Here is a 14,818-nt window from a genome sequence, read left to right on the forward strand (position 1 = left end):
TTAGAGGTCAGCAGGCACAACTCTGAAGGGTGTGTGAAGAGGAACCATATCCTGACCATGGTAGTAGGTACACTGGTCAGAAGAAAGGCTTATGAAATGTACCAATGTCAGTTTCCTGCTTTTGACATACTATTTATATAAGATGTTATACAAGTACCCTCTGTTCTATTTTGTAACTTCTAATGAATATAGAATTATTTCAAAATAAAAGTTTTTGGTTAAAAAAAAATAACAAAACTAAGCCAGCAGTGGTGGCACACACTTTTAATCCCAGCATTCAGGAGGCAGGTGGACCTCTGTGAGTTCGAGGCCAGCCTGGTCTACAGAGTGAGTTCCAAGACAGGCAAAGCTCCACAGAGAAACCCTGTCTTGGGAAAAAAAAAAAGACAAAAAACAAAACAGCAGACAATCAATGAGAATGTGTTAAGTTTGCCAACTGGAGCACTGTGAGGAAAACCTGGTCGTGATTTAATTGTCCTATACAACTATTTTTATAGGTTCTGTAGGCCACCTTTGAAAATTTTGACGTTATAAAACCCCCCTCTGAAGACAGATTGCACAGTCAGACCCTCTTCGGAAGCTATATGAAATCCAAGTAGTTACCATCAACTCTACATGAAATCACTCACCTGGTACAGGCATTCCAACTGTCCCTCAAGCTAACCTCAAATGACTCCCAAGAAAGGCGCTGCTGCTGCCAGTGGGTGGCTGGGTGTGGTTTCTCCCTGGCCTCCTCCAGTGTGGTACCACCTTGGGGCTAACTGGGGCAGGGCTGGTGAGCTAGCTCTTGGTTTGTCTCCCAGCTGCCCTAGCCCGGCCCCACTGAATGCCACTGTGGATTTAGGAATGGCTTACCTGTTGAGGTCCCAGATTCTCAGAGGTGAGAAGTGCCCACAACAAGCTGTTCCTGTCACAAAAGAGCTGCCAAACAAAAGGAGAACCAGTTAGAGCTGGCTTGTCAGAACTTGTGGCGGAAATGGCTACACATTAGAAATGCAGGGCTCTTTTCCCAGGGATCATGGGGTTAAGCCAGAAAAAGAAACACTGAGAGAGAATGAGGAAGTGCCACAGAAGTCTGGAAAAGACAACTTGGTAGGTGTGTGGAGAGGGGTGCAACCTCCCAAGTCTGACTAGGGCCCTCCAGGTTCAACCACAGATGAGCTTGCTGTTTGGACTGGGCCACAGTAGCAGCAGACCTCTGGAAGGGCAGTTCTGAGCCCAAGGCAGTGAATGAGCTTATTAAAGATAGAACTGTAGGAGACTTGAGAGAGCTCAGTGCCATAAGGTCTCCTGGGAACATCCTACTGGGACTGACAAGTGGTACCCCGATCAACTGGAGACATTCCAGAAGGGTTTAAGACTTGGGAAAGTGGCTGGCTGGGTGACTGGGTAGCTGGCCCCTAGCGTCCTCTTCCTCTCTCATTCCTTGATCACCACCAGGCGTGGTGGCTCCCATAATCCCAGCACTCGGGAGGCAGAGGCAGACAGATCTAAGTTCAAGGCCAGAACTCAGGCTGATCTACAGAGAGAAACCCTGTCTGTCTGTCTGTCTGTCTGTCTCTCTCTCTCTCTCTCTCTCTCTCTCTCTCTCACACACACACACACACACACACACACCACGCCCAAATAATTGGAAGACTCTGGAAAAGTTTTACAAACACAGGGCAAATAGGAAAAGTGAGTACATCCCCAATGAGTATATTGTAGCTTTCAGGGAGCAGGAACAAGTAGCCAGGACTGCCAGGGAACGAGCTAGGAGTCAGGAGGAGTCTCTAAGGGCACTGTAACACTCACTGGCGACAGGCAGATGAGAAGGAAGACACTATCTGCAGTCTCCGAGCACTCAGCATAGGCAGTCTGCATGGTTTCATGCAGTGGAGACAGGAGCACCGTGGGAAGAAGGGGCGGTGTAATGAGCCACTGTACTAGGACAGTGAGAAGGGGAACATCTGAGCTGGAGCAGACCTTTGGCGGATCACTGGACACCGGTGGGAGAGGAAGCCTTAAGAAACCTAAAGTTGCCAGGCAGTGATGGCACACACCTTTAATCTCAGCACTCTGGTAGGTACAAGTAGGCAGATCCTTGTGAGTTCAAGGCCAGCCTGGTCTACAGAGCAAGTTCCAGGACAGCTAAGGCTTCACAGAGAAACCCTGTCTTGAAAAACAAAACAAATGTTGTGGAATATTAATTTAAGATGTGTTACATTCATTTATGCTGTGGAATATTTGTTTAATGATGCAAAGATGTGTTGCATTCTTTTATGTTGCATTTCTTTAACTCTGTGAAGCTGTGTTACTGTGCCTGTCTAAAACACCTGACTGGTCTAATAAAGAGCTGAACAGCCAATAGCCAGGCAGGAGAAAGGATAGGCGGGGCTGGCAGGCAGAGAATAAATAAGAGGAGAAATGTGGACAAAAGATCAAGGAATGAGAGAGGAAGAGGACACTAGGGGCCAGCCACTCAGTCACCCAGCCAGCCACAGAGTAAGAGTGAAGTAAGATATACAGAGGAAGAGAAAGGTAAAAGCCCAGAGACAAGAAAAGCTGGCTAGAAGTAAGTCAAGCTAAGGCTAGGCATTCATAAGTAATAAGTCTCTGTGTATATTTATTTGGGAGCTAGGTGGCGGGCACCCCAAAAAGAATAAGAAAGGTGAAACAACCAACTACAAACAAACAAACAAAAGACACCTCATGTCAATCAGTAAGAGTAAAAGCACTGGCTGGGGCAGGGGTGGGCAGGTCCCTACATGTTCTGCACATGTCGGGGAAGGAAGACTGCACACACTAATGATATGCTAACAGTGTGGGCGAGCAGCCCATTGGCCTCCACTGCCCAGCACCCGCGCTTTCTGTACCCAACCTGTCAGCGGGAGGTGGAGTTCTACAGAGAAAGTTCTGGAAAAGGCGGTGGCTTGGGCAGTGCCGCAGGGGAGGAGCTAGCTCCAGCTGCTGCTGGGGTCAATGTCCAGGCAGGCGCTGGCCAAGCTTACTATCAAAACGGTGGACTAGTGCCCACCTGTCATCTCCGACTGGACAAGGCCGAATAAGAGACCCTGGGGCTCTCAAGCCTCAAGCCAAGGTTTCCTCCAGGAACAGGGTAGCACCCCAACTTCCTCCTGATCTGCAGTACTGCCAGCAGCCATTCTACTGTAAAGTGGTGGTGCCACACAGCCTCTCCTGCCATGCCCCAAGTGATTCCTAGCCTGGGCAGCAGCCACTGGACACCAAGGAACCAAACTACAGAGTCAGGAGGTGTTACCCTCGCCTTGCTCCGCCCGCATTTTCTCTTTAGGGTAACCCATTAATAACTGGTAAAGCCAATTACCTTGGCTTGGAAACATAATAGCTACTTGGAAATCATTGGAGCAGGCAATTGGGCTCTCCAGACTTTTGAGGAGTTGGGGCCAGGTGAAGGGCGCCAGCACAGACACAGACATCTCTTAAGGAAGTCTCTCTAGGCCTCTTGCCCACAGGCCTAAATTAGCTTCAAGGTGAATCAATAGAGAGAGGTGGGGGAGGAGCCTGGAAGTTAATCCCTGCCACTCCTGCAGCCCTGACCTCCCAGCAGGTGGGGTAGGGGCAGGGGCGAAGGGGGGGGAGATGCAAACCCTTCCCAAGGGACTCCTGTCCTCTGCCTGGCCCATTCACTCCTGGCCCTGACCATCTGCCACCAAGAAGAGGGCCCCTCACCTCTTTAACTGTCTATAAAAGACACCTATAAACGTCTCTTCCCAAAAGCTCTCCTTCCCTTAGCCTCGTGCAGTGAAGCTCCAGTGTCTCTCTGCCCTTAGGAGGGCCTGAGAGTTTAGTCACATAAACACCATGTGAGACTGCAGACAGCTTCATCGGCTGGAGGACTTGCCCAATCCAAGGGACTGCCTGGGTGTCCAGGAATCAAGCTAGCCACAGATACAGTGGTCCCTCGCTCCTGGAGCTCCTCCCCACTGCTGTGAGACTCTGCTTCCTGCCTGTCCTCTCCCAAGCCTATGGTTGTTAGGAAGAACGTGGCGAAAGCAGACCAGCCCCGTATGAAGGCAGATGAGCTGGTAACAGATGAGCCTGGCCAGTCCAGACAGGGCTGCCAGTACTCAGCACCTTCCCAGCACCGTCTAGGTAGAATGCTCCCAACGGGCAGTGGGGTTGGTTATGCCTACTGGCAGCTTTACCCAAGTTCTCTAAGCTCCACAGTCCTTGCTCCCAAAAGTAAACCCTGTCCTGATCTCTTCCTGCTTGGGGTCAGCCTGGTGTCTGTGCTGGATTTGCTCCGTATTTTTCTCTATGCTGGGTCCTATGCCAACCAAGCCTGTTAAAGTTCTCATCAATGAAATGAAACACGATTCCTTCCATGGTTCCTCCTAATAGACTGCCCACATGTACTCCCATGTCTAATACAGGGCCTAGCCCAAAGGGCATTCAATACAGATCCATGAAACTGACCAGAAAGGGGCCCCCAGAGTTCAAAGCCAACAGGGTTGGAGAAGCCAATCATACAGCCAGTGAAATTGGTCTTTCTGCTTCTTAAAGGCATATTCCCCAAATCACCAAAGACTCAAACCTGAACAGCAACACATGACAGTTATCCACTGATGGGGAAGTACAAGTCCCTCAGAGTCCATAAGGTATACTTTTTCTTTTTAACAACAAAGCCTTTGCCAGAAGTTAGGCTAAAATGTCCCGTCCTTTCTCGGCCCTTGTCCAGACCGTCAAGCCGCCACTACCTCTGGCAAGCCTGGTATCACACAAGCCATAAGGTCCAAAGTGGACACACAAGCCATCCAATCTAGAAAGACACTAGGAGAGTTAGGGGTCCTGCTGCAAGACGAAGAATAGAAGGTTAAGAAAATTCAGAACAATGGAGGGTAAGAAGGGACTTCCCCCAGAGCTGGAGTTACACAGGTGTAAGCTGTCTCTCATGGGGGCTGGGGACCAAACCCCAGTCCTCTGCAAAAGCAGCAAGTGCTCTTAACCACTGAGTCATCTTTCCAGGCCCTTTATTTTGCTTTGCTTTGGCTGACCGGGAACTCACTCTGAAGCTCAGGGTCCTCCTGTTTCTGACTCCTAAGTACTGGGATTACAGACCACACACCTGCTGCCTACCGTGCGTTTACTAAAGATGGGACTTGACCCTGTAAAGATTTGGGTATTGATTAGGGGACAGTACTGGATGCAATCCCTCACAGACATGGGAATGACTGTCATTCACTTACTATTTGTTTAGAGACAGGGTCTTTGCATGTGGCCCAGACTAGCCTTGACCTCTCAGTCCTCCTCCCTCAGCCTCCCAAGGGTAAGATCACCAGCACGCAGCACCGTACCAAGCAACTGTAGTTGACTGAGCTCTACTATGTACAAGGTGCTGAGCAAGTATTTTACTAGCATTTTCCCACAGACTTGGAAGCCCAGGGAGGTAATGAAACTTGCCTCTTATCCACCTGAGCAGCAAGTAGTAGGATTAGAATTGGCCCTCTTAATTCTAGAAGCCATTATATCACCCCTCACCCCACAAACTTGCATGTGAGCTGTTTCGAGTGAATTTTGTTTGGCTTTGCAGACGTAGTACAATGTCTGCCTGAGGTCCCCAAAGTTCCTGAATGATCGAGTGACTGAATCAGCAAGCTGAGCAAATGGTTCTACCTGGAGAAGACGACAAGCCTGGCCCGAGACAGGCAGCAGCAGCAGCAGCAGCAGCAGCAGCAGCAGCAGCAGCACACAAGTGTTCTGCTCAGCAGCTGGGCCCCGGGGAGGGCCGGAGCCACCCAGCTGGCCTAGGCCCCAGCAGCCTGAGCCCAGGCTGACACACTTTGGCAAGGGAGGCCACCAGAGCTGTCACATCATTCAGCAGCATGCCCATCAAGTGTATTCAGTTCTCTTCAACCCGCATTGGCATTTTAATTACTGTTGGGTAAACTAATTTGTACAAATGAAGGCCAGGCTGCCTAATAGAATATGCAAGCTCTCTGACCTCTGACAGGCCCTGACACAAGATACAAAGGAAGCCGAGGAAGGCTTTTTATCTGAGCCTTATTACTCTCTATTACTCCAATTAGTCAGGCTCCAGTGCTCCTAATTGGAGGAAAAATTGCAATTAAATCAATTTTTGATGGGCTGCAAGTGGGTTCCTGAACCGCCCTGCTTGTGAAACACTGATATTATAGCAGCAAAGGTCACAGGCCTCATCGGCACCTGGGCCCCACCCCGATTTCCCTTGGCCCCCCTCCTTAAATACTTCAAGGAAACCCCTGCCCCTCCAATGGCTCGGCCAGTAAGGGTGAGAAGGAGGGAGTCATTAGAACATGTCAGGTCTCATTGCTTTGTTACCATCTGCTAACCTCCACCACTGACATCATTCTCGCATGTAAGTCCCAAAGCATGAATACAGTGCGAAGGTCACACAAACTCACTCAGCGAGGGGAGGCAGTAGCTGTGGTGACAGCATTGCCTGGACAGGACAGCGAGGTGGTCACGGAGGTCAGCACAAGTCAAGGAGGGGAAGACGGAGGCGGGCACTGGGTGAGAGAGGTGCCCGAGATGTAGTCAGCAGGGCACCGGGCAACAAGGAGGAAAAGAAACAGATGGATTCGGGAACGGCAGAGAGGGAGAGAGAAATTTTCTCTCTCGAGCACACAAGCCCACCTTACAGCTAGGGAAACACCCACTGCTGGATGTCTGTCACGTCCGCACGGGGGTTGGGGCACACTGACAGGCCCACTGTCTAGGAGGGAAGGGAGGCAGTGCTCAAAGAAGAAAGTACAACTTTGTTCATCCGACTAAAGGAAGTAGAACCAACAGGCCTCTCTGAAGCTTCAGTAAGGGTGAAGACAGAAAACATCAATGCACAAGTTCAGCCAATGTGGGCTAGCAAGATGGCTGTGTACTCCTGACGACCTGCGCTCCATCCCTGGGACCCACTGAAGTCCGGATGCAATGACACACAGCTCTAATGCCAGCACTCCTAGGACCAGAGAATCAATGACGAGGATTTGGTGGGCCAGCCAGTGTGAAGCACACAGGACAGAATAATAGAGACCCGGACGAACAAGGAGGGAGGAGAGCACTGACCCCCCAAAGTTGTCCTCCGACCTCTACATGGGCGCCATGACATCTGCACACTTCCACACACATAATAACAACAACAATAGTTTAAAAAGAAGTTTAACGAACTCCATGGATGGCTGGTTAATTGAAAAAGGACATGTCTTGCCTTCAAGGAGTCAAGACCAAAAATGTGAGCTAAACATGATATTCCCAAAGAATATACGTAGAAAAAGAGAAAAAGTAGGGTACAAACAGCATTATTATACATATTAAAAAATAATAACCTGAACATAAAAAAAGGCAAGAGTAAGAAAACACACTACAATGCTAACGAGACTGTGCTTAGGCAATACAGCAATAAGCAATTCCTCTAAGTTTCCTTTGCTTTTCAGATTTTTTTTTCCGGAGCTGAGGACCGAACCCAGGGCCTTGCGCTTGCTCTACCACTGAGCTAAATCCTCAGCCCCAAGTGTTACTTTTAAAAGAGGAAAGTACAGCCAAGGGTGGCAGCTCACCTTTAATCCCAGCACTTGGGAGGCAGAGGCAAGCAGATCTCTGTGAGTTCGAGGCCAGCCTGGTCTAGGTATCGAATTCTAGGACAGCCAGGGCTACATGGTGAGGTCCTGCCTCATAAATGAACAAACAAACAAACAAATAAATAAAATAAGGAGAAACATATTAGCTTTTGTAAGAAAAAAATAACATCTAGATGCTCCTGTCCAAGCTTCATGGCCAAAAGCAAGTGGACCTAGTAGTGAGCTGCCTGCTAGAGTCTGTGTCTTTAACAGCTGAAGCATCAGGCCTGATAAATACCCAAGGTCAAGCAAGAAAGCCCTAGAGAGATGGGCGGGGTGGTGCACACCTTAATCCCAGCACTTGGGAGGCAGAGGCAGGTGGATCTCAGGTGTGAGTTCAAGGCCAGCCTGGTCTACAGAGCGAGATCCAGGACAGGCACCAAAGCTACACAGAGAAACCCTGTCTCAAAACACAAAACAACAAAAAAAAAAAAAAAAAAAAAAAAAACCAAACCCAAACAGGTCAGGTGTAGAGTGACTCCATCAGGCTCTTCTCTCAACTTGGCCCTCGCCAGCAGGAGGCAAACTGATGCCCACAGCTGCAGAGGTCTGGAACACCTGTCCCAGTCACCCTTGCAGTGATACACATCTCTAGTCATGCACATCAGGGCAGGATGGTGTCTAGAAGGCCAAGCCTAGATAAAGTGGCCCCCTCATTTCTGGGTCATCTTGGTTGTATTTAACCTCTTGGAAACCAATTCTAGAATGGTTTGACTGTCTCCAAAGGGGTCATGTGTTGAAATATCAATCTCCACTGTTAGGTATTAGGAGAGTAGAAAATCCAAATATTATATTTAGATGTGGGACCTTTGAAAAAACATCAGGATTAGGTCATTACTGTGGAGCCCCCATGATGGAATTCTGAAGGCTTCATATGGCAAGAAGAGAGAGAGAGAGAGGGAGAGGGAGAGGGAGAGGGAGAGGGAGAGGGGGAGAGAGAGAGAGAGAGAAGACCAGCAGGAACGGGAGATGGAGGAAGGGAGAAAGGAAGGAAAAAGAGAGAGGAATACAAAGCCACACCCACATGTTTCTGGTCTCTCACTATGTGCTACATGCACTGCCTCAGAACTCTGCTATGGGGTTGGGGATTTAGCTCAGTGGTAGAACGCTTGAAGAACAAGGCCCTGGGTTCGGTCCTCAGCTGGGGGGGAAAGGGGGGGACGGAGACGGGGGACGGGACGGGACAGGGACTGCCATCAGGAAGGCCATCATCAAACATGGCCTCAACCCTGGAGCTCCAGAAATCTGAATCCAAACAGACCTCTTCTCCTTATGGAGCTATCACAGGTGAGCTAGTCCATAACAGTGAAAGACAGACAAGCAAACCTAGTTTATCCCTCTGTAAACTAGAAATAATAAGACAACAAACTCTTTGGAATAAGCATCCACAAATGTTAGTTATTGTGATACCCTAGCAGTAACCAATGGAAAATGTTACATTTAGTAACATTCAATGCATTCACAAAAGAATATGAGAACTACGGAATATTTAAGAACAAGCCTAACAAAAACGAACATGCCGGGCGGTGGTGGCGCACGCCTTTAATCCCAGCCCTCAGGAGGCAGAGGCAGGAGGATCTCTGTGAGTTCGAGGCCAGCCTGGTCTGCAGAGCGAGATCCAGGACAGGCTCCAAAGCTACACAGAGAAATCCTGTCTTGAAAAAACAAACAAAAAAACCAACAGAAAATGAGCAAGAACAAAAACCCAGAAGAAGTACACATACAAACCAATGTAAGACTTTACTGATGCAGAAGAGTTGATTGAGTAAGCAGAGAAATGGATCATGTTCCCGGATAGAAAATGTCAAGATGTCTTAAAATGCCCATTTTCATTATTAATGTATAAGTGAGATATACTCCTACCGAAACAATATTGTTACTTCATCTGGAACAGGAACCAAATGCATAAGAATAACAAAAATATTTGGAAAAGGATTACAGTTTAGAGCAAGTACACGTGACCCTATACAATGCAAAACTGTGATTTGCATATGGACCAAATTATAGGATGCCTGCTGCTTGCTTCAGATAGAACAAATGCAGGCCAGCTTTATTCAATACAAAAGGGGAGGGGCCATAGTTGATTGATGGGACTTTTAAATAGCCCACTTATTTTGAATTGTGTTCATATATATATTTGTTTTTGTTTTTCAAGACAGGGTTTCTCTGTATACATTTGGCTGTCCTGAAACTTACTCTGTAGACCAGGCTGACCTTGAACTCAGAGAAATCTGCCTGCCTCTGCCTCCCGAGTGCTAGGATTAAAGGTATGTGCTGCCCCCACCTAGCCTGTTTGTATATTTTTTTAATTAGAACATATTTATGTATTACTTATACAAAAATTAGAAATGTTTGAGGGTCTGGAGAGATGACTCTATGGTTAAGAGAGCTCACTGCTCTTCCAGAGGACCAGAGTTCAGTTCCCAGCACCCACTCCAGGCAGCTCACAACTGCCTGTAACTCCAGCTCTCAAGGGGTAGCTCAGTCAGTAAAGCACCCACTTGCTTTACAGCCTGGGGCCTGAGCCTGACCCCAGCACTGGAGACAAAGCCGGGTGTGGTGGTGTGCGCTCGCAGTGCCGGCACTGGGGACGAAGACCGGGGAACTCTGGTCCTCCCTAGCTAACCAGCCGAGCCAGTCAGTGAACTCCAGGGCAATGAGAGTCTGACTCAAAGAAGGTGAATGGCCTTCCTGAGGATGCCAACAGACTTTGGTCTCCCCACGAACACACACACAGACACACAGACTTGGGAGGCAGAGGCAGGCAGATCTCTATGAGTTCAAGGCCAGCCTGGTCTACAAAGCGAGTTCCAGGACAGCCAGGGCTACACAGAGAAACCCTGTGTGGGGGGTGGTGGGCGAACGACAAAAACAAACAAAAAAGGAGGTGGAAGGCTGGAGAGAAAACTTGTTCAGTGGTGAAGAGCACTTGCTGCACAATCCTGAGACCAGAGTTGAGACTGCAGTTTAGGGGCCTCACGTTCACCTGTAACGCCTAGCTTAAAAATGTGAGCTCCTGATTCAGCAAGGGACCCTGCCTCAGGGGACAAGATAGAGAGATAGAGGAGGGTACTCAAAACCCTCTTTTATAGCTTCTGCAGAGCACATACACACTTGTAAACACACACCTCACATGCACATAATAAAAAAACATCAAAGTTAAGAATTTAAAAAAGACTGGACATGGTGGCACACGACTTTAATCCTATTACTCAGAAGGCGGAGACAGGTGGATCTCTGAGTTCAAGGCCAGCCTGGTCTTCATAGTGAGTTCCAAGCTATCCAGAACTAGTGAGAATAGTGAGATCCTGTTTCAAAAAATACATCAATAAAGTAAAAATAGAATATAAATTACAATGAAACTTCTTCAAACAGGTTCTTCTGACTCCTCAGTGTGCCCACGGAAGCCTAAGGCTGATGGCCTCCTAACAACACGCCACCCCACACTGCTCACATGGGTGTCATGCTATGGCTAGCTAAGCTGGAGTACAAAAGCAGATCTCCAGCTCCACACTCCCCCTTAGTCGGGTCCACTTAGCATCATGGTAGCCCTCCTCAAGCCTGAGTGTGAGCTGCTAACATCTGGTACTGGTGGCCTACAGTCTGTTGATATTTGGAGAACTGAGCACAGGTTCTGGTGTTTTCTTAGGTTTGTGGATAAACATAAACAGCTGGCATTTAAAGGGGGCATGGGACGAGAGGGTCAACTGTGGCTTTACAAACAAGTAGAAAGCAGGGCTCGACTGGAGAGCTGCACAGATAAGACCAGATATACTCAAACAAGTTGACCTTAAATTTGATTCTTTCTAAACATATAGTCAACAAACCATAGAGGGATTTGATTCTTGGGTTTAGATTTGGTTACACCAAGTGACTACAAGGCCAAAAGTGAAAAGAAATGGGGACAAGTCAGAGTCAAGCCCAAGGTCCTATATCTCTGACCTGCACGGTTAGGCCCAGAGCCTATGGAGTCCCAAGAGACTGGCTGGCTTTTATCTGCATTCTCTGTATTTCACTAAGTACCAACCTCAGGCAATCATTTCCACATCAAACTACCAAAGCGTAAGAGAAAAGCTTCTTGGCAGGAACAAAGAGTAAGACAGTCCCTCAACACTACCCACTGTGTGAGCACATACCTCACTTCCCTATGGCTTAAGTAAGACAGGCCTATGTGACCAGCCAATGAAAGGGTCCCACAGCACACTGAGCAAACTGAGAAAAGGCCAGCAGAGAGGGGAACGCGTGTATTCACGACCATGATCTGCATCCTTAAACCTCTTTCTTTCCATCAAGACAGAGAGCGTAGCTAGAACTGATCCAGAAACTTCCTCCTTGCTGGCTAGTTCTCCCAGTGCGGACAGGTCACTCACTGGAGGAAACAAGTCACCAGTGGACTTACCTAGCGATAGGCCCTGCACGCTGTAATACTAACCTACCGGGCAAGGTGTGCTAGGGGGCAACAGTAGCTTGACGGTCAGGGAGTCACCAACTGCCTTCTGAGGGGGCCTGAGGCCTGCTGCCCAGGCCAAAGTCCATGGCCGGGGAGCTCACCAGCCCCACAAGAGAACCCATGACTGCTGTTTGGCTGAACAGACATGCTGTCAAACTGCTTTCCAAATATTTGTGTTTATACTCGTGGATTAGAGCTGCTCTCAGTCAGGGAAACTCCTTTTTGCAGCTGGCAGTGGTTAATGCAGAAACTCATATTTGGTCAAAGAGCTGAGAATAATTGATTATTAAATGCTCAGCCCTTAATGAGACCTGCCCACCCACAAGGCTCATAGAACACTAAAGAAGAAGGGCAAAAAGAATCTAAGAGCCAGAGGATTAGGAGGAATGCTATGAAGTGGTGTCCTTCAGACATGACACAGCCAGTTGCACTCATGAACTCAATAGTAGCTACAGTGACCTTAACAAAATCAAACCAATTAGTAATCCTAGCATGCACGGGGAGGGGCCCTGAGGTGTTCCCTTTGCTGAGGGCTTTTGGCAATTGATGGTGGTGGGGAAGGGGAGTTTTTGAAAGGTGTGGCCACAGGTAGGTTGCCTGGCACATCTGGACTTAGCAGGTTATAAAAAGAACCAGCTAAGGAGATGTATGCCTTTAATATCAGTACTCTGGAGGCAGAGGAATATGAATCTCTTGAGCTCAAGACCAGCCTGTCTGCACAGCAAGTTCCAGGCCAGCCAGGCAGGACTAACTAGTGAGACCTTGTCTCCAGAAAGGAAAAAGAGGAGACTTTGAAAGCAGGAGGAGCACATGTTGGGGCTCTGGCAGGAAGTAGGACGAGGGGATTGTGTATATGACGAGATATAGTGTATATATGTATGTGTGTATATGTGAATATATGTGTATATTGATAAGTTTTAGGCCTCCTGAAGGCCTCTCTGCTGTCACAACAAACCAAATCAGACCAAATTGGAAAGCCCAGATTTAATGGGTAAAATGCTCCCAGGCGAACCACAAGTCTGTTTTCTGGGATGCCGCTTATATATCCCCTGTGGGAGTGGTCTTGAGCCTCTCTGGGGGAGGAGCTAGGTTTGGCGGGCTTTGAAGGGGCAGGTTTAGGGAAAGAGATGGGAAAGGGAGAGGAGGTGGATTCCACCACACTCCTTCCAAACATTCCAGACTCTTTGGGTATAGGGATGCCAGGGTGCCAGGGGTTGAGGTGGAGCTCCCACCCAAACATGTATATGACAAGATATAGTGTATATGTGTATTGTGTATGTGTATAAATGTGTGTATATGACCAAGACATAGTGTATGTATGTGTAAAATCGTAAAAGAATAAATTTAAACATTTTTAAAAGATGGAGTAGAAGGGGAAGTGAAATCTTATTCTTGCTTTCTTTCTTTTCTTTTGTTTTTTGAGACTGGGTCTCACTACATAGCCCCAGTTGGTCTGGAACTCACTCTGCAGATCAGGCTGGTCTCTCAAAAACCCTATGCTTTTTAACCTGGAGTGATCACTGTAGAACCCCTCCCCCCCTTACCCTTAAGGACTATGTATTTTTGGGGTGGGATCATGGAGGCAGATATACCTGGAGAGCCAGCCATGCATCATAAATTATATTCAGCAGAGATATAGAAATAGGATTCATGAAAATAAGACTAATATAGACACACACATACACATACATACATACATACATACATACGTACACACATACACACATACATACATACATACATACATACATACATACATACATACGTACACGGTTGGCAAAACCTATCCCTCAAAAAAGGAGAGCTCCCTTAGTAACGGGATACTCCACTAATAAGGAAATGCTCATTGACAGACAAGAGTCTCCACTGGGAGGCAAGTGCATGTTTGGGGTGTTCACTTCTGGGACTGCTCAGATGGAGAAGAGTGCCCATTTGTAGAGGAGTATTCATTCTTGAGGAACTGTTCTTTTGTAGGAGTGTGCCCCTTTTGTAGAAAAGTACATATTTATAAAATGTCACATGCAAACCCTGGTGTGCAAATCCTATCAATACACACGTGTTGACTCCTCTGTGCTGAGTCCTTGCACTGCCCAAACCGACTGGGATTTATATTTCAGAAAGCAGTAGGAGATCATGAGGCTGAAGATAAAGAGAAGGTCCTTTTCTATCAGCCCCCATTACATGATTTTTCAGGAAAGTAAAATTCCAAGGAACTTCCTTGTTTCCAGACCACACAGCTTGATCTGGAACCACGTTCCTCCCCAAGACTCCCTTCCCTCTTGAATGGAGAAAAGCCAGAGCCCTATCTTCTGCCTGTTCCAGAAGGTGAAGTGTATGCCTTGGCATCTAATGCCAAACCCTGCAGCTTTCTAGTCACCTTCTTTTGAAGGAGGCCTTGCCAGGCCTTGGTTCTAGTCCCCACCCCATTGTGCTAGGTCACTAAGCATTCATTCAACAATTATGCATCTGCAGCCAAATTCTTCCTCTTGTGAATGTCACACTAGGAAGATGGGAGGTTTTTCTGAGGCCCGTCAATGGCATACAGAGGAAGAAGTCTCTACTCACCATTTACTGTGATGAAGAGAGATTGAGGGACTAAGGAATGCGACCATTCCTTCCAGTCTCTTACCTCATTTGAGAGCTGGGAGCCACGGTCTGAGCTCAGCCATCCTTCAGATGCCCTGGGCCTAGCTGTCACAGGCTAGTTTGATCCTTACAAAAACAGTACATAGCACATAGCCATTGCTCTGTCCCCTTG

The 14,818-nt window shown here is 47.8% G+C and overlaps 1 protein-coding gene across 3 annotated transcripts in view; it reads right to left on the minus strand.

The window, feature by feature from the left end:
• Positions 1 to 14,818, minus strand: part of Fbxw4 (F-box and WD repeat domain containing 4) — an 86,968-nt gene that overhangs the window by 12,237 nt on the left and 59,913 nt on the right. For all 3 annotated transcript variants that reach the window (XM_042264465.2, XM_016006690.2, XM_076563185.1), the window contains exon 6: positions 856 to 921. In XM_042264465.2, coding sequence (XP_042120399.2) covers positions 856 to 921 — 66 coding nt within the window. The remainder of the gene's footprint in view (positions 1 to 855; positions 922 to 14,818) is intronic.

The sequence above is a fragment of the Peromyscus maniculatus genome, chromosome 1, assembly GCF_049852395.1.
Source record: "Peromyscus maniculatus bairdii isolate BWxNUB_F1_BW_parent chromosome 1, HU_Pman_BW_mat_3.1, whole genome shotgun sequence".
Classification (NCBI taxonomy): Eukaryota; Metazoa; Chordata; class Mammalia; order Rodentia; family Cricetidae; genus Peromyscus; species Peromyscus maniculatus.